This window comes from Danaus plexippus, chromosome 2, assembly GCF_018135715.1.
Source record: "Danaus plexippus chromosome 2, MEX_DaPlex, whole genome shotgun sequence".
In the NCBI taxonomy this organism is placed as follows: domain Eukaryota; kingdom Metazoa; phylum Arthropoda; class Insecta; order Lepidoptera; family Nymphalidae; genus Danaus; species Danaus plexippus.
The window spans coordinates 9,452,410-9,474,942 of record NC_083537.1 but is presented as its reverse complement, the minus strand read 5'-3'; the positions used below and the strand labels follow the sequence as shown (position 1 = coordinate 9,474,942).

At 35.0% G+C, this 22,533-nt stretch overlaps 2 protein-coding genes across 3 annotated transcripts in view; one reads left to right on the top strand and one right to left on the bottom strand.

Moving 5' to 3' along the window:
* LOC116779426 (laminin subunit alpha lam-3) overlaps window positions 1–22,533 on the top strand; it is a 74,281-nt gene that overhangs the window by 11,982 nt on the left and 39,766 nt on the right. Inside the window, exons 2-18 of one of the 2 annotated variants that reach the window (XM_061523371.1) lie at window positions 3,277–3,451; window positions 3,670–3,832; window positions 12,320–12,583; window positions 13,591–13,755; window positions 14,162–14,344; window positions 14,418–14,523; window positions 14,752–14,954; window positions 15,029–15,169; window positions 15,282–15,389; window positions 15,489–15,651; window positions 15,943–16,130; window positions 16,335–16,530; window positions 16,639–16,727; window positions 16,805–16,944; window positions 17,027–17,174; window positions 17,378–17,534; window positions 18,780–18,941. In XM_061523371.1, the coding sequence (XP_061379355.1) occupies window positions 3,277–3,451; window positions 3,670–3,832; window positions 12,320–12,583; window positions 13,591–13,755; window positions 14,162–14,344; window positions 14,418–14,523; window positions 14,752–14,954; window positions 15,029–15,169; window positions 15,282–15,389; window positions 15,489–15,651; window positions 15,943–16,130; window positions 16,335–16,530; window positions 16,639–16,727; window positions 16,805–16,944; window positions 17,027–17,174; window positions 17,378–17,534; window positions 18,780–18,941 (2,751 nt within the window). Of the gene's footprint in view, window positions 1–3,276; window positions 3,452–3,669; window positions 3,833–12,319; window positions 12,584–13,590; window positions 13,756–14,161; window positions 14,345–14,417; window positions 14,524–14,751; window positions 15,170–15,281; window positions 15,390–15,488; window positions 15,652–15,942; window positions 16,131–16,334; window positions 16,531–16,638; window positions 16,728–16,804; window positions 16,945–17,026; window positions 17,175–17,377; window positions 17,535–18,779; window positions 18,942–22,533 lie in introns of those variants that run through there. The other variant, XM_061523370.1, reaches the window with a different exon arrangement.
* Window positions 6,483–9,010, bottom strand: LOC116779334 (uncharacterized). Its single transcript, XM_032673565.2, has 2 exons — window positions 8,695–9,010; window positions 6,483–7,485 (listed from the first exon to the last, which is right to left on the bottom strand). The coding sequence occupies exons 1-2, from the start codon at window positions 8,958–8,960 to the stop codon at window positions 7,308–7,310; spliced, it is 444 nt and encodes a 147-aa protein (XP_032529456.2). The 5' UTR covers window positions 8,961–9,010; the 3' UTR covers window positions 6,483–7,307.

The following is a 22,533-nucleotide window of genomic DNA, read 5'->3' as shown; positions in this document are numbered from 1 at the left end:
ACCCACCGTTTTATTAACTGTACATCATTGGAAGTGTAAACCAGACTTGTTGTTTTTATATCATCTTCTATATGTACTTTTGGATATACTAACGGATGTTGATCACTCATTAACACGTGTATGGCTGAGCGTGGCTGTACCGATGTACATAATAGTAATTTATTAAATAAATCAGCCCAAATCCTTTTAGTGAAATTGACAATTAACTTTTTTGTAACCTTCGTCATCTTGTCATTGTTGCGTCTTAGGAATGTAGTTCATATTTTGATTTAGATCTATTTATCTCTGAAGTAACACATGTCAGTTTAAAAAGATTCCCCTGCATGTGGTCGACAGTGTGCCTGCACTTTGACCGCGGGCCGTCTATTGTCACGTAAAACTGCATTCTGCATAGCTCCGTGGCCTTTGACCTTTGTTATGATGTCACTAGACATAAAAAAGGCGTATGGAATTGATAAGTAGATTATCTTTATTGTGTAACATTTTTAATTGATTTTTTCATTTTTGATTCTTTGTTAGTCTTATTAACTGTGATCCAATTAAGAATACCAGTCCAATTTTATTTCTATCGCATAGTACTAGGTATGAGTTTGAATTCAAATCAAGCATCGACAAGTCATAAAGTGATGTTCGTATGAAATGAAAATTGCAATTTGAACGCATGGCCCGGCATTCGCCGTGATAGTGATTTATAGAGGTGTTGGATATTCTGCGGTTAATTCCTCCGATTACTTGTCACGTACCAGGTCTCTGATGAATAGCCATAGAGCACATGTTTAATATTTAAATATATATATATATATATATAATTCTTTTATACCACATAGAAGACTGAGCGGACCACCTCCAAGCGACGCTGTGAGTACTTAGTTGGTCAAATAAATAACTGATAAAATAAATTCATCAATAAATGCGATAACGTTAATTGACATCGCGCAACAAATGGAATAAATATTTACTTAGAGTGTTTTTGTATGAACCTGAACTGTTCTACTAGTGGGATAGTGAGGAGTTGGTACCGTAATTAAATAGCCGAGTGAACATCAGTCACGATCAAACCATAATGGGACGGGCTCTCTGACAGGAACCAGGCTGGTGGAACCAGGAAGCTTGTACAACTCACACAGATTGATTCCCCGCTAATTTTCCAGACGTTTTAATGACGATTGATCTCTTTAACACCGGAGTACATGCTCAGTATCAGATTTAAATGATATTTCTGCTGCATTTGACTCCACTTTGACTTAACATTCAACTTTAAACACTTTAGTTTATAAATCAAAGACCCAATTGTGTTAGTAAATATTTTTTTATATACTTGAGTTTATCTGGTGAACTGTTCCTATTTTGTTTTCGTCCTCGTTGATTTGTCGGTCGACATTAAGTGGTAATGTATGCGCCTGTGGCACTCTCGTGCAACACGCCTCACCCTGGCACTCGAGTTCATCGAATGATTTTATTCATTTTCACATTATTTTTGGACTGTCATAAAATTTATGTCATACGTGTTATATTTATTATACAATGTCGGTAGCATTTAAAATTTATTAAATAATTGCTGGTGCTTAAATTTCAAAATGAACTTTCATAAGCACAATTTGGTTGAAAAATGTTATAATTTCCAGTAGTTATAAACAGTTCAGAGACATTGTCCGCAAAAAATGTTGTCATTCGAGGACATTTTTTCTTAATTAAGTATACCATGAAGCGTTTTTCTCAGAAGTTGCGTTAGTTGCTTAGGGCCGCTATTCGAGTTTCGTAAGATTTAAGTAAAGGTTACATAACTCTGAACTTTATTATTTCCTATAAATTTTGTTAGATATTTAAAAGTTTGTAATTAACTGGATTTATTCGCAATAAACTGGACGCTTTAGGTATATGGCTATTATAATTGTAACAGTATCCGATTGGAGCGATAAAAGTCAGGTACTATTCTGGTATAAAAGCTACCGTTTTCAGCATGTTGTGGACGATTTCCGAGTATATTGCTGTTGTGGATGCAATAACATCATCTGTTTTACATCAAGCCTCATACCACCATAAAAGCATTACCCACTATGAAAGTAATAAACACTGAACACTTCCGCTATCTTTCAGAAATAAGTGTATAAGTTATACATATTAAGTGTCCATAATAATAATTCCTGTTGCTTAACAAAATGTGGTATCCTTATACTGGTTGCTAGTAAAATTATTCTATTTCATATTTAACTCCTAAACTGATGGGGATAAGAAATAGTGTACTGTATAACACAATCTCTCCATACTTGATTTAAATTCTAGCACCACTTAAATGTTTCTGACAGACTATTTAAAAAAATTGTTGAATATTATTTTATTCCTTCAAAAGTAGATTTTGGAGGAAAACTTTTTTTTTCATTTCCAAGTTATTTTTTACCGTCTATAAGCCTTTTTAAATATGTCATATTACAATTAAACAACTAGTATAAAATCATTAATATGTACTTTGTACATATTTCTGTATATGAAAAGTGAGAACGGCGGAACGTAACTTTAGATTTTATCCAATACCTCAAAGACAGAGGACATGTATAAAAAAATAAATTCCCAAGAAATGGTAATGAAGTGTGAGCAAATGAAGATATCAACGTGAGACGCGGCTATAAAGTGGTGCCAGATGGCTTCATGAGACGCGCTCGCGGATGTTAGACTTATATTACTTCTATGATCTTAATATTTATTAGTTACTTATAATATAACTATATTTGAATGAACTAAATGAATTATTCAAATCATACGGGTATGATATTTGATATTTCAGTATTGGAACCTCAGCGTTCTGATTATATTATATGTTTTTATGAGGTGATTGTTGAAAATGTTGTTAGTATGTTTAAAAGAAAAATTGTAACTTTACTTTATGTGCAACAATGTATGTACGGATCAACGGCGATTATTTGTGGCTCGCAATTTTCACTTGGGACTTCTCATCTGTTCTCTTAACACCTTACTTTACGGCTATCATAATGAAAGAAATAAACTTACAACGTGTCCCAAAATTTAAATGAATGTTAATTATGTTCCCTTCTCCAATTTCACTGAGATTTTTTATGTCTTTAGCATATTCAATCCAAATATATAAGTTCAATAATAAAACAAGACTTGAATCAAAACTGCTTAAAATAATATGACACTGTCTCATATCATGTGAAATGAAAATTATTGAAACGATATTAAATACTTGACAATTGTGTACCTATACGAATTCTGATCTTTTTTTTTGTCTTAAATATTATTTCTTTTTTAACTTTCCAGGCCGAGCTGTTCTTGACCGCTTGAGTAGCACCACTATAAGCGAGGTACCCGTCAGCAGCGACCAGCCAGGGTTGTTGCCGGCTCCACTGGATGTAGCGACTTTCGCAGTTATTAGCGCTAATGCAACTTGTGGAGATAATGGAGCAGAGGAGTTCTGCAGGGAGACTGCGGGAAAGTAAGTGGATTTTTTTGGACACAATGATACACAACTTATTTTTAACTACCACCTGATATTTTCCTCTTTCACATCTACGATATAAATCTAATCCTCAAGTGAATTGTACCATTCAATGTAAAAATTTTATATATGTTTTCTATCATAGAAAGACTTTGATTTCTGTAGTAGATCTGACATTGATTTTCCGCTTAAAGTCCGTTTTTTATTTGTTTCAGACGGGTTGTAGTATGTGATGTGTGTGAGGGTCCTGAGGGCCCGTCATCTCGTCGTCACCCTGCAGGTCTGGCCGTGGACGGTGACCCATCCACTTGGTGGCAGAGTCCTATCATCACTGATGGGAACTACCAGAATGTGGAACTAGTAGCTGTTTTACCCGGGGTGAGTATCAAGGTTCTTAAACTATAAATAGACAAAATATATGTTTTAGTACTAAGATTACGCGCGAGAGTGTGAATATTGTATTCAGAGTAAGTTGTCGTGTTAGGTGGCTTACAACGACTTTCTTAAAGAAGTAAAGCAGGATTTGTGTTGTATAACGGGTACAATGATACTTACGGTTACTTACGGTGTAGCATTAATGGTAATTGTTGTTTGTTCCTACCAAACAATTAGCAAACTAAACATAAAATGTTCAACTCATTCAAGAGCGTCATGGAGAAGGAAATGTTTCATTATTCTATAGATTTTTTTTTCTTCCGACGCACAACAGATACATCACACTTTGCTAGGGACGCAACTTCCTCATATTTGAATAGCATTCTAGTAGTAGACTTGCCAACATGCACGACAGTCTCACGACTGGTGTAAATGACCCCAGAGCATTTTGTATCAAGTTGGTTGTGAGATAATACAAGACATGTAAAGATAGATAGTTTAGTAAAAACAGATTTGATTTGTTTTAAAAAACGATGATATAGTAAAAGTCTATGAATCGAGTGTCTATCTTTTAATAAAATTGAAATTCGCTGCGCTTCACGCCTAAACGAAAAATATCTCTTTTATCGGGACTGCGTTTTGACGGATCTATTTATGAGGCGCTATTGAAAAGCCGTCAATAGCATGTATCGACTACCGTGCCAGTATTATTATTCGTCGGTGACTTTGTCTGGGGAAGATTTATGATCCGTCCTGTAGAGGTATCAGGTTTTTAATGACTCATTCCATAGTTTTATGATGCTTATGAAAGTAATGTTATGAGAACGATGTTACAAACCGAAAGATACTTTCGTTGCTCTTAAAACGTTTGTTCTGAAGGAGTGGTATTTGGTTTATATTTTTAATCAAGTAATGACTAATTTGTTTTGTATCATTAAAATTTAAAATATGTTGAGTGACTTTAAACAGATCTTTTTATGGATCCGTCTATAATCATTTGAAAATGATTAGTTCAGATTGTTACTAACTAAAGAAAAACGAGTTGTTTAAGAAAGTCATTTAAAGACAGCTTAGGAACTAATGTCCGTTTACTTCCTTAAAGATAAATGCACAAACATAAATTTTATATTACATTTTAGGGAAAGTAACGTTTTGACTCTGTCTATACAATTGAAACATCTTATTATTTATACTACTATCTATATTTAATTATTTTTTTTGTTATTAATTACACATTATAGTTTCCATGTGGACTAAAATATAGCAACAAAAAACAACAACAAATTACCTTAAAAAAGTTCCAATTCTAATTTCATTGTGTCTATAGTTATTGAAATACTTTTTATTCTTGTCAACCGAAGTATCCTATCGCATATTGTTTACTTAACATATATAAAGTTAACCCGTGCTCTATAATAGGGGATGATCAATAAAAAGTATCTGAGACCACCCGTCCCGAGAGAAATGGCCCTATAAATTATAATAACACGCGGCTTACATGCGATTCTGGACAAACGACCAATAAACGAGCTGATTATTTTCAGATGCTAAAGTGGATTTGTGTCATTTGTTAATAAAAGGCACACCATGTTTATCTGACATGGAAAATATATGTTTCACTAAATACGTTGACTACTAAATGGATACGAACCAGAATTTTTCTAGATAAGTGAATTCTTGTGAACAATAGCCTCTGTGTACAATGGCGGCAAATGGAAGCTGATACACATCGCTATTACGGAGCGACGCGGGACGTCTAGTAAATCATTGTACTATCGAGAGGACGCCACATATATTTTTTGTGTCCCTTTTAATTTTGAATTATAACCTATTAAGGAATGTAGTTTGTTTTGGAATAGATAATCTGTCAGGAACAAACGGGGAATGCTAAAGAGAAGTGCATGATTTATTCTGAACTAAAAATTATAAATTATTAAAAAAAATATGTGTTGGATAGTTTGGACAAGAAAGAATATATTTATAAAAGTATACAACCAACTACAGTCACTATTGTTGTCAATATGATATTTTTTAATGTTTTAGTAGAAGATTAACAAATCAGTCACATTACGTAACAAGCAAATCTTCTGTTATCTCATTAATTTATCTCAAATCGATAGCGAGTCTGTATGCTGGTGCGTTACTCCTCCTAACGAAGGCCTTGGCGCCGCCAGATCATACCGATAAGCTGACGGATGGCTCTTATCAGCTGTTATTTATTACTGAGATACTTTTACATTGCTTTTTAATTATTTTTATCATCCTATATGAATTGGATCTTATAAACTATTCCATGATATTTTTTAATAAAACTAATCTTGTCGTTTTACAGACGCACGTACATGACGTATTTAATTACAAGAGCAGAACACTTTTATTTTTGAATAATTTACAAAAAGATAGATCTATGAACACATTACTTAGTTTTATTGTTTGTATATCAATATTTTTTATGAACCAAATAAATATATTTTTTAAAACTGAGACCGATAAAAAAAAAGGTAAAAGAACTTTGGAGAAATATTCCGACAAAACTATACATCAAAGAAAAAAATATTATTTAATCTACAAATTTTGTTGTTTTTTTGTTTACATTCAACATCATTTGGATAAAAAGGATTTAAATTTTCTTTAAATAAATACTTTTTTTTTTTTTTTAAACACTCGTTGATTATAAAACTCGTTGGTTCATTGATATTCTTGAACAAAATAGAAAGTAAAGCGCTCAGGATAAAACTTGTAAAATAAGGTTTAAATACATAAAAATATATCAGTACTTAACAATAACAAACTATTAATGAAGAAACTGCAAATATTCTAAGATATAAGAACATGCAACTATCATATAGTTTTATGAAGACGACTTGGTTACGAACATAAAATGATCAAAATTATCAAATTGGTAGGATCAAAATTATCAAATTGATGTTTATATGATTATTAGACATTAAGAATGTTTTATACTTGTTGACTAGAAAATTTATACAAGTTATTACCTGTTAGAGATAAGCGGATTGAATTGAAAGGACTCAATGGCAATTAAAATAAGAAAATATTAATGAAAAATGGTACTAGTATTTAGTTTTAGGTCTAGATTTCATAGTCTTAACTAAACTTGACTTACTCGAACGATTCATAATCCGAAACATTATGTGATTGATTTATACAACGAAAATACAAACATTATAGTTTAATCTCAAAAGTAATAATATCTATAAAGAAACGTTTAACATGGTATAAAATATATTCCTTGTGTGAATGTGGAGTCAACAGTAGCTTATCTCAGATCAACCACAAAAATATATAGCAACCATGTTAGTGTGTTAACCTGCTAAGACAGGTTTATTGATGACTTAGCGTAGAGATGATTTTCATACATTGATTATGTAATCTTTATTTCAAACGCAAAGGCTTTAAAATTTAATCACAGCCGCTTAATTTACATTACACAAATGCCACCAACACTCAATGCCGAGTACTAATCGGGCGCCAGCGGCGTCCTAAATAATCCGCTGATATTTTCTTCACTATCGCCCTTAAAGAACAGGATCAGGACGAGTCCCACCACCGCTCCCAGGAGTACACCCACGGCGATCGCCAGCACACGCTGTGCCAGAGGCCATCTAGAGCATGCCCAGTATTGCTCTCGGATAACGCTGGAAAAATAACACAATAGCATTATTCATATACAAGCTACTATAATAAAACAACTTTATTAAATAATGTTTTGAGATATTTCGTCAACTGTCACGACTAACAGAAAGCGCAGCTGAAGAACTGATAAAAAAGTTTGATGTGATTATTGGGGTTCCTCCCCGGAGTTGTCATTATCTAATAAATTCTGATAAAACAAATATCTTTCTTTTGTTTTTGAAGTCGTTTATTCATTCATTATTTTTTTTTAGGTTTTTGATCTTTTTCCATAATAAAATCTAACGAAATTAATAATGTATAGAGGTTTGTTTAGAATTATTGACATGTTACTTGTATTTCGCAATTTTTTTAGAATTTTCAGATACATCAATTTTTTTTTTATAAAAACAATTGATTAAACTGGTCCAGAAATAAATATTTTCAAATATAAAAGAAAGTGAAATTGGGGGTTTCAAAGAAATACAACTTTTAGATTCAAATTTAAAGCTCTTTGGAATTGGAAAAAATAAGAAACAAATACCTTTTTATAACATTCGAGATTCTATTGCATATTTGTTTAAAGTGTTTTATAATCTAGAAGAATAAATTACGCATAACTTATTGTAATCCTTATTTATGTAGGAACATAGATTGTATACATTTTGTAACTCCTTCAATATGTTCGCAAGTTTTCATTGTTGTGTTAGTTATCTTATCTATTTGGACCGTTCAATGTTTTTACTGACGTATGATATCGATGATAATCCGTATCATAGATTAGACCTCGTCTCTCCTCTATATATATATATACTGAAGAGGAAAGACGAGCTATATATAGTATAAATATTTATACTATAAATATATAAAAGTAGTTTACGGCGCAATTTGTAATTTTATAAAATAAACAGTCCTATTTCCATAGATAATGTTTTCATATACTTAGGCTTAAGAGTTAGGATTAAAAATACGATAACATTTGTATGAATCATAACAGTAATACGAAGTCAATCAGAATGTTATCTAATGGGAAGTAAATATATAGTCAACGATTAAATAGATATGCGCAAAAATTACCTATTCAATATTTTGACAGCAACGACCGCTACAAGTGACACGATAGGCCTATGAACTATGATTTTTAATTTAGATCAAGACTAAATCTTATTATAATAGAGAATTTTAAAGCATATTTAGAGGCAAAGTTAGTAGCAGCATTGTATATAACAGTTTACCTGGTCGGTGGTTCCGGTAAAGTCTGCTGGCTGACGTTGTTATTCAAACTACTGACACTTCCAACATAAGCCGTGTTCACATACACAAAGTCACTTTTGGTGGACAGTTTTGGGGTTCCTCTACCAGATTTTTGATAATCCATATATCCGGCTCGAGACACGTTTGGTATCTGATGTTGTACGGGACCATATGTGTGACGTCGTGGTGCATTCTGCATATTAACTCGCTCACTGTTCTTATTCGATTCATTATTATTGTTGGACATTTTTTTATTATTACAAATATGTCATGTCTGTAGCGCGCCGCGCTTTGCGAATCACTAAGGTGTGATACTAGCTGATAACGATGATAAGCCGAATCTGATATGGCCATTCGAAAAAGTTTTATAAAATATTCACGCTTCTTATCCAGAGGGTTTCCTACTAACAATAAGTATTTTTCCGATATTTGGTCTTGGGCATACAATACAATACATAAAATAGATTGTTTTCTGACCAGACTGTGATATCGGCAAGGTGACTAACTATAAAGTCATTCCTGGTGAAAGCCTGACGGCCCAACATCGTCTTCTTGACATGGACTATGTCGTCTCCCCGAAAAAGAAAGTAGCCGAGAAACGTAAGCCTCGGATGAGGTGGAGGTTGCTGAATGGAACGATGCACACCAACTTTCGGGCAGAGGTTGAGAGTCAAAATCTATCGACTCATAACGAAACTGCTCAGGAAGCTCTGGATCGAGCCCAGTCAGCAATTATAACAGCAGGTAAACGAGTTCTAGGTTTTTCTAGGAGAGGACGGGTCATTGATAAAGAGACATGGTGGTGGAACGACGGAGTGCAGGAGGTGATTCGTGACAAGAAAACTGCCTTTAAGGAGTGGTAGCAATCAAATTCTCCTGAAGACAGACAAGAGTACATATCAGCGAAATGTACCAGTAAAAGGGCTGTTACCAGAGCCCGCAGTGACAGGTTATCACCGTTATCTGATACACTTGAAACTGCGGAGGAGCTGAAGCTAATTTACAAATTGGCTCGAGCCCGGGATAAAGTGACGCAAGATATCGCAAAATGTTTTTGCGTCAAAGATTCCCAGGGCACGCTGCTGTGTAATCATGCCTCTGTGAAGGAGAGATTGAGATGCTACTTCAAGGAGTTGATAAATACTCAGCATCCGTGCAGTCTTCCAACCGAACCACCTCTCAATATTGAATTTATTGCCCCGATAACACCTGACGAAACTCGGCATTGTCTTCGACGCATGAAGAATCGGAGAGCGGTGGGACATGACGATATTCCGTTCTAAGCGTGGAAATCATTGGGCTCTCTTGGTGTGCTCATACTGACGGACCTTTTCAACCACATCTCGAACACTGGGACTATCACATGAGTGGAGTTACAGCTACATAAGCCCTATTTACAAAGGCAGGGGCAGTGTTCAAGATTGTGGTAGTTATAGGGGCGTTAAGATCGTGAGTCACACCATGAAGCTCTTTGAGCGTATGATCGACCTCATGCTCCGCCGAGAGCATACTGACTCAGGTTTCAGCCAGGATCGGCCACTTTGGATGCTATTTTTGACATCAGAACTCTGATGGAGTTATCCGAGGTAGTCTTGGAGTCCGTGACGTAGCGGATAAGCTCCAAAAGAGTCATCTGAGATAGTATGACCACGTTGCACGATGACCTGAGAACTACGTCGAAAAAATTTGTCTTGTATTATTATATCTGTCCCTGGAGCAAGACCCCCAGGACGCCCAAGGAAACGATGGCTGGACACCGTGAAGCAGGATATGAGAGCCAATGGACCTACCACCGAGGATGCTCAAGACTGTGCAATCGGAGCAGTTTGAGCAGGAAGGCAGACCCTAGCTAAAGCTGAGATAATTGCAAGGAAGAAGAAAATTTACGCTTGGCTTAAATGAAAAAATATTTTAAATAAAAATAAATATATTCGACGACCAAATTAAACTTAACCTTCTATAGTCATCTCTTTATTTTGATCTATCTATTAAAAAAATATTATTCTAGAACTACATAACATTTTTCACATCAAAATATTGAATATGATTTTTATAACTCAATAAAAAACAATTCCTTCGAATAACAAGGAAGATAAATTGCTCGATAGATAATTAATAATTAAAATATATAGTTGTACATGAGAAGAGCCGAACAGGATTGTTGCTCGTAACCTAAATCAAGCTACTAAAAAGGTTCAATAAGAAAAACAGATGAGAAGATGGGTCCTCACACGTTCATTAGTCCCGCCATACATGGCGTTGATTCCATCTCTTCCAAGTATCGCAACGAGCAGAGTATAAAGGTTTTTTGGCGTTTATTAGTTATTGGCTCCAGATATGGTCGGAGTAATTGGATAGCATTGACGTTTGAAGAGTACGTAATTAGTGGCACTCGTGAAGTCGTTTTTAAAAATCGTTTGCATGGAAAAGTTTCTGTTGGAATATTTATTCAATGATGATGTCTGATGAAGGTGTAAATTAATAATGTTCGGCTTAAAACAGTCATTCATTTTATTAGTCTTCATACTGCTCTTAAAAAATGCGTTCGAATAAAAAATAATTCCGATGACTTTAATGTTAAAGTTTTAAATCACTTGTTTCAATTCGAAATCGTTTTAAATTAAACACATAGCTACCTTAATTGGCAATCTGTAACATTCGCATTGCCACCAACGGCGCGACAATTTGATTGCCTCTTGCATCCATTATTTAAATTCCAGTTTAGTAACAAAGCAAAGGAACTATTATTACACATGCCACCAACCAACAAGCCTGTAATTTCTGATACACTATACCAGATTGCAAGGTTTATTTAAATTGCAGCAGAGATTCGAGCAGGAATTTATTCACTTCTTCTGGTTAATCAATGTATAGAATAACTAGAATCGTAAATAAAACCACTGAGATGATAACTATATCATTATTTAATTGTTTTATGTCGACTGGGGTCGGAATTTTTAATACACATTAATTCATAATCCTACATCAGAAAAATACTTCAGAGAGATGGTACGTATTTTATCCACCCGTTCCCACAGAACACACATCGGTATGTTTCAGTGTTAATAGAGGGAGCACGACCCGAACACTAATTGCATTGGAAGTGTGAGCTACTGTTGTCCGACTACTTTTGTTTATTTTCTTAATAGCCCAGACGTAACTCATAGATACCTTAAATAGCGTCATGCATGTTAGCCATTTAGAATAAAGTTTACTTTAACGAAGGTATGCCAGAATACTTGAAGTATATCATCACATAGAAACACATGCAAGAGTTTGAAATTTTAAGTTTGGTTGGTCGGTTGGGCTGGTTATAAATGTTTGTAAAATGTATTACCTTTCTTATTATACAAAGACGTTTTATCTACCATTGTTCGTGTAAGGTAATCGGAATATTAGATGTGTAAAATATTTAAATATAATGCTAGCTTGGTTTTCAAGTTAAAATTATTGGCATTTAACAGGTTATGTATAAAGGAATAGTCAGGAATTTAAATGTGAATTTTCTATTAAGTATTTTTTAAATTTAGAGGGAACGTACAGTGCTTAATTAGTTGTTATATGAAAAACCAACATTTTTATTGATTTTGACACGTAAATTTTCAGAAAATGGAGCTTCTTCACGTCATTATCAAAGCGGGTCCGTCGCCCCGTCCCCTGGCCTGGTCTTTAGAAGCCTCTACAACAGAGAATGGCGACGACTGGACGTTGATCCGAGCGTTTGGAGATCGAGATCACTGTCGGAAGCTATGGGACCTTCGGCCTGAACGAAGACGGAGAAAAGCTCGGGCGGCGAAGAGAGCTGGTCGGGCCGAGAAACCTTCTTGCTCAACACAGTTCACTAGTCCACGTCCTTTGGAAAACGGAGAGGTAAAGAAAGACTTTGAAATATTCATATTTATTTTTCATAACAAACCTTATGAACGATTTTTGTTTTCATGTATCATACCTTATCAGTTGTATCTTGGAGATGATAACATTGGAGTTTAAAACCGGAACTTCCCAAATGCCTAATGTAATGTCACATATTCTATAAATACAACTGAAGAGGTTTTATTAATAACTACCTGATAATTATTAAGCCCTTGAATACCCGTGGTTGCACTCAATCATTGAATTCCTAAACGTTGAGTCATAGAAATAAAATGTTTTAATTGTATAAAATATTTAATTGACTCAAAGACATGTATAGAGTTGTTCATCACGTTTTTAAAGTACTGACTTCCGAGTTGTTTGATATTTGTATTAAAAAAGATTTTTTATTTGTAAGAAAATACTTCATTAGAGATGCAGTGCTTCTACAGATTGGGGGTTTCTTATAACTTTAAATAGCTTATCATTAATGAAGTCTGTGTATTTTTGTTAAGAGCTAGGTGTCTAATAAATAAACTAAGAAAATGTAATCGTTACCTATCCACTACCTTAGTTGTGATATGCGCAAAAGTGCAGATCTTAGACGACTTTGTTTTACGACATTAAGCTAGTGTTCCTTATAACATTTTTCTATTTCTTCTTAAGTCCAAAGTGCGTCTTTGCCTGCGGTGAGCCACGAAGTGCACATTAATATCTTTGTATTGCAGGATGGTTAATTATTGTGAAAAGTAGCGTTTTGCTCTGTTATACTTTCTAACAGAAAATATTCAACAATAATTATCATAATTATTGAATTATGCCAAGCAATAAGATACATATTATGTTCTCCTCAATGAAAAACAACAGATTTTTAATTTTTTAACCATAAATAGTATGACACAATTAAATTCTATTCTCTAAATTAAATAAAAATTATATTAATGAATGCTAACTGGATGTCACTTTCAACACAGCAGCAAAGCATCATCATTGTAATAACGCGGAAGTGTCTACTGTTATTCCAGATGCATGTGGGTATGGGTGAAGGGGTGACGGCTCGCCGGGTGCGAATCTCGTTTCGCGCGGCTCACTCCCCTCTGAGGCATCAGTATTATACAGTCAGAGAACTCACCCTGGCAGCAAGGTGTCTGTGCCATGGACACGCTGACCACTGCATTGTGGACAATAAAGTTAGCACAACCTTCATCTTCTTCGATTAAGCTTTCTAATATTCCTGTGACTGACGTTCATTGTACTTTAAACGTTTGTTTGACAAATATCTTATCTGATATAAAATATGTCCTTTATTTTATTCTTCTTCTCATACAGAAGTGTTTATTGTGATATCTCACTGTGATATTAAATTGTATTTTACAAGAGTTCTAAAGGAAATGGGTTTAGAACTATTAGGTTTCAAAAACACTTTCATCTTGTGAATAGTCATATGGTCAACGTCGTCACGGTTGCTGCAAAGTAATCGAAATTCGGGGAAAATATGAAACTAAAGTAATAAAATCGCGTAGTTACTCGACCACCAAAGTCTCATTTTAGGTGTGAAAATCTTATGTATAATTAACAAAACATAATCCTGTCCAGAGTGCAAAATGTTCATGTCTGCATGGCACATGCGGCGCCCACTGTCAACGTTGCTGTTCGGGAGCACCCTGGCACGATGGTCAATCCTGTGACATAACACAGGAGAAGAATGAGTGTTCCTGTGGAGAAAGAGGGGCCTGCTCATATGACGATACTGGCGCTATATTGTGCGTTAACTGTACAGTAAGTCTATAATTCATTACAATATTTTTTATCGCCAATCTTTAATTTAATTCTCATGTTTTTATAATTATAGGATAACAGAGCCGGACCGCTATGTAATCGTTGTCTCTTCGGTTACTACAATGTCTTCCCTGACGACCCTTGCCAACCTTGCGATTGCGATCCTGAAGGCTCAGATGGTATAATATTTCCGTTCCTATTTTATAGTTTGTAATAACAACAATTTTAAACACATTTAAAAACTACAGCTCCAATTAAATATAATCAATAGTACGTTACCTAATAACACGTAATTTAATACATTTATCGTTATAGAAACTTTTGTCATTTAACATTCACTAACTGTAGTTAATAACCTCATTCATAAAAAAATATTTTTATAGTTAAATCGAAATTTTTGTTAACAGGTACCTGTAAGTGGAATAAAAAACTTCATCAAATTGTCTGCACCTGTAACCCAGGATTCACCGGCCTTCAGTGTGAAAAGTGTGAAAATCCAAACGCAGTATTCCCAAATTGTTTAGTGGAGGTGACCACGGCAACATGTAAATGTGATCCGCGAGGTATTGTTGACCCTGGCAGGGTGTGCGATGACATTTGCGAGTGCAAGGTACCCAAAAAATACTGAATTAAAATAATTAAAATAATCAGTCGTTAATGTTTATAAAAAACCGCATGTTACAGGTCAATGTGATCGGAGAGAAATGTGATACTTGTGCCCCGGGACACTTCGGGTTGAGTTCATCTCTTCCGGGAGGCTGTCGAGCTTGCTACTGCTCGCACGTCGCCTCTCATTGTGAATCAGATCCAAGACCCGGCCCGGATGTAAGTAGTATGCATAGTAATATATATCTATCTGCAAATTGATATATTTAATATAAAATTATTAACTTGTCAAAAATCTTGGCATTAAAATAAACTTTGACTTGGAGGGCAGATCGCGTTTCCTCTTGGTAACGAGTGGATGATAAGTGACAACAACAGTTCAGAGACGTTAGAACCTTCCGTAGACGACAAGGGAAAACCTTACCTTATAAGCTATGAGGTAAGTATCTGATTCAAATTTGTGAAATTATATTGTTTCCCTGGATAAATTGCTAACTTCATTTAAATATAACCCCAAATTATCAAATGTCTCTCTTAGGTGGAGGGTTGGGAGTCATATTACTTCGTCACTTCGTACCTCACTGGGCAGCAGCTGTCTTTGTATGGCGGAACGCTACTGTCTCAATTAGCTTGGGGTATCGCTCGAGGAGACTCGGGAGGAAGCGCAAGTCGAGCTCCTGATTTTATACTCGTTGGAAACGGTGAGTTTTTTTTCACATTTTTAATTGCGGAACTAAACTTAGAAGAAACAAATAGATTTAAGTTGTGATTTTATATGTGTTCATTGTTTGATTCAGAATATTTATGACGGGTCTATTTAAAAGTTTTTATAATATTCAACCGGATGTTTAAATTATCAATGCCTTACTACGGCCACCTTACAAAAATATAGTTTTTAATTTATTTCGCATCTGATCTGATCCATACTTTTATTTAGAAATTATTAATGAAAAATACTTTGATTACTGGAACTTCATCCTTTTGAATTACAGATGGAATTAAGCTGACTTACGGCAACACAAGCTATGAAACGCCTGGTCTGATAGAATTAGTGGCTCCTCTTGAAGAGGGAGGGTGGTATTTGAATTCGGAGGTAGCTTCACGGTCGCAGCTTATGGACGTGATGAGTAACTTAAAGTCAGTCATGATTCGAGCACACTTTCATTTTGATCAGGATGAGGTAATAAATCAATCGCTTTTATGTAGAATTTTTTTTTCAGACTGTCATATTATTTAATTGAATGAAACCTACAACTCCATCCACGGAAACGTGTATATATGTATATGTATCTAAATCTAGCAATATTCCCATAGCATAGCATTCTAAAATTTTTTTTTATTGTATGCAAAATGACCTTTTATCATATTTAACATAAATCATTAGGTTCGTTTGGAGCGGGCTCATATACGAGGTTCCGAGGGTGGTGTAAGAGAACTTTGTACGTGTGCTCCTCAACACGCGGGGACACAGTGCGAGACTTGTGCGGCGGGACACGTGCGACTAGAGCGAGCTCCCGGAACTTCCCCCGCCTTTGAGTGCGTGCCGTGTGACTGCAACATGCACGCTGATTGTGACTCTGGTTGGTTTTATTACACACACACGTAGTAGTAATAAATATTGTCATTTCTATATAGTGTAATACCGACTATTAAAAAGATATGTTATAACATTTAAAACGTGTCTTCAGTAAATGGTCCTTGTGGCCCCTGTCAACATAATACCACCGGACCGCATTGCGAACGATGTCTCCCAGGACATTACGGTAACCCCGTCCAAGTAAGTGTTCCAATCACTAACATCCAAATAAATGTTCCAATTATTATGAGTTCGTTATATTTTTATCTCCTTCGTAGGGTGCTTGTAAACCATGCGCGTGTCCTCTGTATGAGCTGTCTAATAACTTCAGTCCTAACTGCGCCTTGGCGGCGGCTGTTGGTGATGATTATGTGTGCACACAATGCCCGGATGGATACGCTGGAGATCACTGCGAGATGTAAGAGAAATTTGAAATAAAAGCCATTAGAGATTGGATAAGATTTGGTGAGGTTTCGGGATTGTATATTTATTTGTTATAGTTGCGACTCGGGCTACTGGGGTTCGCCGGCTACAGTGGGAGGCTCGTGTCTGCCCTGTGATTGCGGTGGAGGTCCGTGTCATCCGCAGTCGGGCGCCTGCCTCGTGTGTCCGCCACATACAGAGGGGGAGCGCTGCGATCAGTGCCAGGTCTGGAATTATAGTATAAATTTATAAAGGTTAAAGTGTTATATTTTGTGACCGTGGATTGTAGGAGCAAAAATCTTTTTTTTTTTATTGAATCTGTTTATAACGGCTAGTAAGGTTTCGATTTGAAACATTTCTTAAGAAAGGTAATTAAATAAAAAATATTTTATACTGTCACTGAGTCCAAAGTCATCTGTATTTACCAGGAGGGCTATTGGTCCGGTGGAGACAATGGCTCCTGTATTGCATGTGGATGTGGATTGGGAGCGCTGTCAACGGCGTGTGACCCTCGCGCTGGGCACTGCGCCTGCGCACCTGGCTGGACGGGAAGAGCCTGTAATGTCTGCGCCACAGGACACGGCAGTAAGAGCATTAACATTAAAATTTATAAGAGTTCAACGTGAGATTATGTGAATTACATGTACTGTGAAATTTATTCGAATGTAGATATAAATTATCTATTTACCACGACGACGTCTTATTGACGGCATCACTTCCACTTTAGGCCGCGATAATATACGGGTACTTTCCGTTACACTTATATTGCTGAAGTTTAAATATTATGTGAAGTATTTTAAGCATGAATACAATGTTATGGAATACACATAGGAAACAGATATGTGTCATGACACAATCATAAATTGTTAGTGGACCAGAAAGATCGAAAGTTATAAAAGATAGTAAAAATAATTTATAATCAATCTTCGTTCTTGCCAAATGACATTTCTGGGATAAATTATTTGCAATAAGATAAAATAAAGCAGACAAAAAAAGACCCATTATATGAAATTCACATTACTTACACTCACAAACATCTAATTATTGGTTAAAGGAGTTCTGAGGTGTAGCTTTGTCTTATTTATATTAAATATACATCATTAACTGTGTATATAATCTAAAAATTAAGCAGTTTCAGAAAGAACAATTTTACAACAAAACTATCTGCAGTTCGTAATTATAAGATCAGTGTGTCCATTGTATGTCTCGAAGAAATGTAAAACGATGATTCAGTGTTCTAAAATGACGGTAGACACGTTTATCCTAAAAAGTGAAAAGGTTCGAAACTTTTGAATGCAGATTTTCTGCAACCTAGTAACCGCTAATTTCTTTACTCTGAAACTACTCAAGCTCGTGTCCACCAATGTAGGTCACAATCAATTGTAATAATGTTGGTTAAGAGCAGGAACTAGTTAAATATTATATGTAGACACTCTTAGACTTTCCGTCAAAATGCATGGAAAGATATTGCGGATCAAGAGGTTTAAGTACAACTTGGCATCGTCACACCACGAGTACAAACGACGAATTTTCCGTTCTTTATTTGATAATTTATGCTAATACGAACATATGTATATGACCGAAAAACTGTTTACGCATCGTATCCGGAAATGCGAACTGAGGGTAATATACTATTCAACTGTTATGTGACACTAGTGAAAGTAAACCAAGATCTATGCATACTATCTCTGAGATATTGTCATAGAATTCAAACTTGGTTGATTAGCTGCGATACTCAAATAAAATAAGCGTCTATATAAATCATGCAAGTGGAATAACTACTTTTCCCTTGAGTTTTTTTATCGAAATCCTAAATTCTCGTAACTACAGACGTGTCGGCGGGCTGTCCCCTGTGTGCGTGCGGCGCGGGCTCGTCAAGTGCAATGTGCGGGACGGAGCACGGGGAGTGTCCCTGTATGTCCGGGGCCGCTCCGCCTCGATGCGACACGTGTCTAGAACAGCACTACAACCTGTCCACTACTGGCTGTTTGAGTAAGTACAGACTTACATACATACACATTTATATCGTCAGCATTGTTGTTTTAGTAAAACATTATTTTACTACAAAAAAAATATATAAAAGATTTCCCTTTTTTATTTATTATATGGGTTTATAATGAACGAGTACCTACTGTATTTTTCACACTATGCAAAAATGCAAAAGGGCATCGGATTAGAAGTCATTCAAGCTGTTTTTAGTGTTGTGTACAAAAAAAAGTATTCCAAGTATTTTAAAAACGACATAATCCCGACGTTATCTCGTCGGCTCGTGATCACGGTTGCTAAAAAGTAACCGAAACGTCGGGATTATGTAGTTTTTTAAATAATAAAATTCGCGTAGTATATGCGAAATATATTAGTTTCATTGAAATAAATAAAACTCGCGAAAGTCTTAGATCTTATTCCAAGTATTCTAAGGTTAGGGAATATGTTTATTGTCAGGATGTCTGTCTAGGCTCTAGACCATATATGTGTGTCAGATCGTGTGAAGTAGCGACTTTAAATTAAAACCAAATTCTCAAGTCTACATTCCCTTAGAATTAAGAAAAAACAAACGTTTAAGTTAATGAAAAATAATGGAATAAAAAGTTTAAAGACTACTGTACTATGTTTCATTATTTTAAAACTATTATTTTAATAGGTAAGTACAAGTAGAGGGAAAAATTAATTATTTAAATGAAACTAGTATTTTTCGGATAAACTACGAGTGATTATCCGAAAAAAAATACTAGTTTCATTTAAATGAATAAAACTCGCGAAAAATTAATTACCAAACTTTATTATGTGACAAGATATTTTATTTACATCTATTCTTATTAATTAGTCTTATCATTCATGACAGTCCACGAATTATGAGAACAAGAAATGTATAGGGATTTCAGATTAATAAACTAATTGTACTAACAAAATAAACATCATGATTTTGATAATGTTTTCGGGAATTGTAATTGAAACCATACAAATTTAGGCTACCTTCAATACCAGGTTCAAAGTGGCTTGCAGACTTTGCAATATGAAGTCCTCTTCCACCTCAGCACCACATATTTGATCGTTCCAATCCACAACAAATTTTTGTGGTGCTGTTCAAATGAAACTAGGTTTTTCGGATAAAACACAGTTTTAATTTTTAATATTTTTTATTTTTTTTATTATTGTATATCTACATAATCCCGACGTTTCAACCGAGTGCTTAGTCCGAGGGCCGGTCAACTCGTCAATACTTTATGTAATAGATGGAAAGCTTATCCTTCTTTAATTAAATTTACACAATATGTTTTGTCCGCGAGTAAAGCGCAAATGTATTAATGTATTAATACCTAATTATTGTCAGAGGATAGTTTTAATTAATAAGCGGAACGCAATGAACAAAAATATTGTCAGTATTGGTGTTATCTCTGCCAAGAATAATCTATTGCAAAATCGTAACAAACTTTGTATGACCATAGAGTCGATGCTACTGAGTGTATTAAGTTAATTATATATATCTCTAACTCATTCTTCATGAAAATGTCAAAATAAACTCTTTGTGCTCAAAATATGTTATGTGCAATTCTTTTCTTACCACATCTCTATTTGTGTCCGTGGAGTAAACGAAGGATCTCAGCCTGAAATTTCCAGGGGTATTTGGTTAACGAAATTTCATTCTTAGTAAACATGAATTCGTAATGTGAATTGTTGGATTTATTATGTATCCTTTATCTAATTTTGATCGCAGATTGAGACTAAGAATGATAGTTGGATATCTTGTTTACTTTAGGTATCCCACTATACTCGTAATTCTTATTTATATAAATTGAATAATTTCCTCAAATTGTTCAGTTCATTGCGAACGATGTTTGAAATGATTCGTAGTTCCATAAATCCACGCTAACTTTTTTATCCCACTATGTATACTTACATAGATTAGTTTGGAAGTTATTGCGCCGATTATTTATAACCGAAGGATGCAAAGTACGCCGCGGCAATATCAAAGAGGATCTCACACTGACCACCGCTTATATATTTTAGTTCAGACCACAGAATTCAATTACAAAATAATAATTAACAGAATTTGCCGAACACAGACTCAAAATTATGATAATCGCTTTTAATTGCAATAAAATTCTACGCACTAGCCATTCATTGTTCATAGCACATGTTTAAAAATAATACTTGAGCTTTAAAATGTCTGCCATAAATATTAGGATTTTTATTTGAAATGAACATTTACTAAGAGTGAATTAATCATTGAATATCTACTAAAACTTTGACCTGCACTCCTAGGACATGCAATCGTAGCACAATAATTTCTTAGAATGTTATTCAACTGTACGTATACATAGTCTATACTCTATATGCTAAACATTTAATCTAAACTGGCAACTATTGATCTTGGCCAAGTAACAAATAGAATGCCTTCAGCAACTCACATCGCATGTTTCTCTGTAGTAGATTGAAAAGTTAAGTTTGCAAACATAGTTATTACTTCGAAGACCCGATTGCTTTCAAACGTCCTTATTATGTTTGGGATAATGACGCCTACATTTCCAGACGCAGTTCTTTAGTAATAGTATTTAATATACCTTAAGCTTGTACATTTATATATATGCATAAAAATACATATTTTATGTTCGCTTAATAATATCACAGTGAAGTTTGGAGTATTTATCACCTTTTGATGTAATGCGGTTAACGTCGTGAGCAACAGTTCGCCAGATGGCGGGCGCTTCTTTGATGAATTACAAACCACATATGAGAAACGCTGCGTAAGGTTTAGTATGGTGTGGTTTGTTAAATCTCTTTAGCGTTTATTTTCACGTATGCATTAAATCGTCTGACCAATGGAGGGCTTCGTGTATTGCTATTCATATTTTGAACAAAAGCATCTAACAGTGCAACTAAAATAGACATCGTAATTTATATGGAAGTTATAGTATTAAATCATGTTTCAGTTAATCATAACATTCCGTGTTATGTTGTTATCAAATAATACAATAATAAATGTTGTAAGCGCAATCTTCAATCCTATAATTAGCGTCCGACGTGCGCAGGCGCAGGCGTCGCTCCGTCTCTCACGTGCGGATTGTTTACTGCCTGCAGTCGGACTGTATTGACTGAGATTAATTACGAGAGGATAACTGTTTACTCTCTTTTAACGTACTTTTGAGTCACACCTGCTTTACGGACTACTTAAAACTTTTTATCGGTATATGTGTGTGAATCTTTTTTTTTTAAAAACGACAAGACTTATAACCGTCTTAAGCAAAAAAATATGTGAACGCAAGAATTTAATTGTTCTATTTTTATCACTGTAATTAAGTATAGCTTGTCAACTCTAATTGATAATTAGGGCAAATTTTATATCTGCACTACTTTGTTCCTACATTCACTTGCACATGTCTGGAAAAAATGTTAATGGTGGTAGAACCTAGCCGTGGTCAGTTACGACAGCTCGAACATGGGCTGGCTTGACCGGGGAAATAACACCCACTTACAGAAGATCGGTGTGAAGTAGCCTTTTTTGGCTGCGTGTCGTCCGACGAGTGAGGGAGCCCGCTTCCTTCTCCCTTTTCCCACCCTTTCCTCCCTCTCTTCCATAATCAAA

Coding starts and splice junctions, on each gene's coding strand:
- LOC116779334 (XM_032673565.2), bottom strand. CDS start 8,960: ATGTCCAACAATAATAATGAATCGAATAAGAACAGTGAGCGAGTTAAT. Junction 7,486..8,694: donor TTACCGGAACCACCGACCAG/GTAAACTGTTAT, acceptor TTATTTTTCCAG/CGTTATCCGAGAGCAATACT.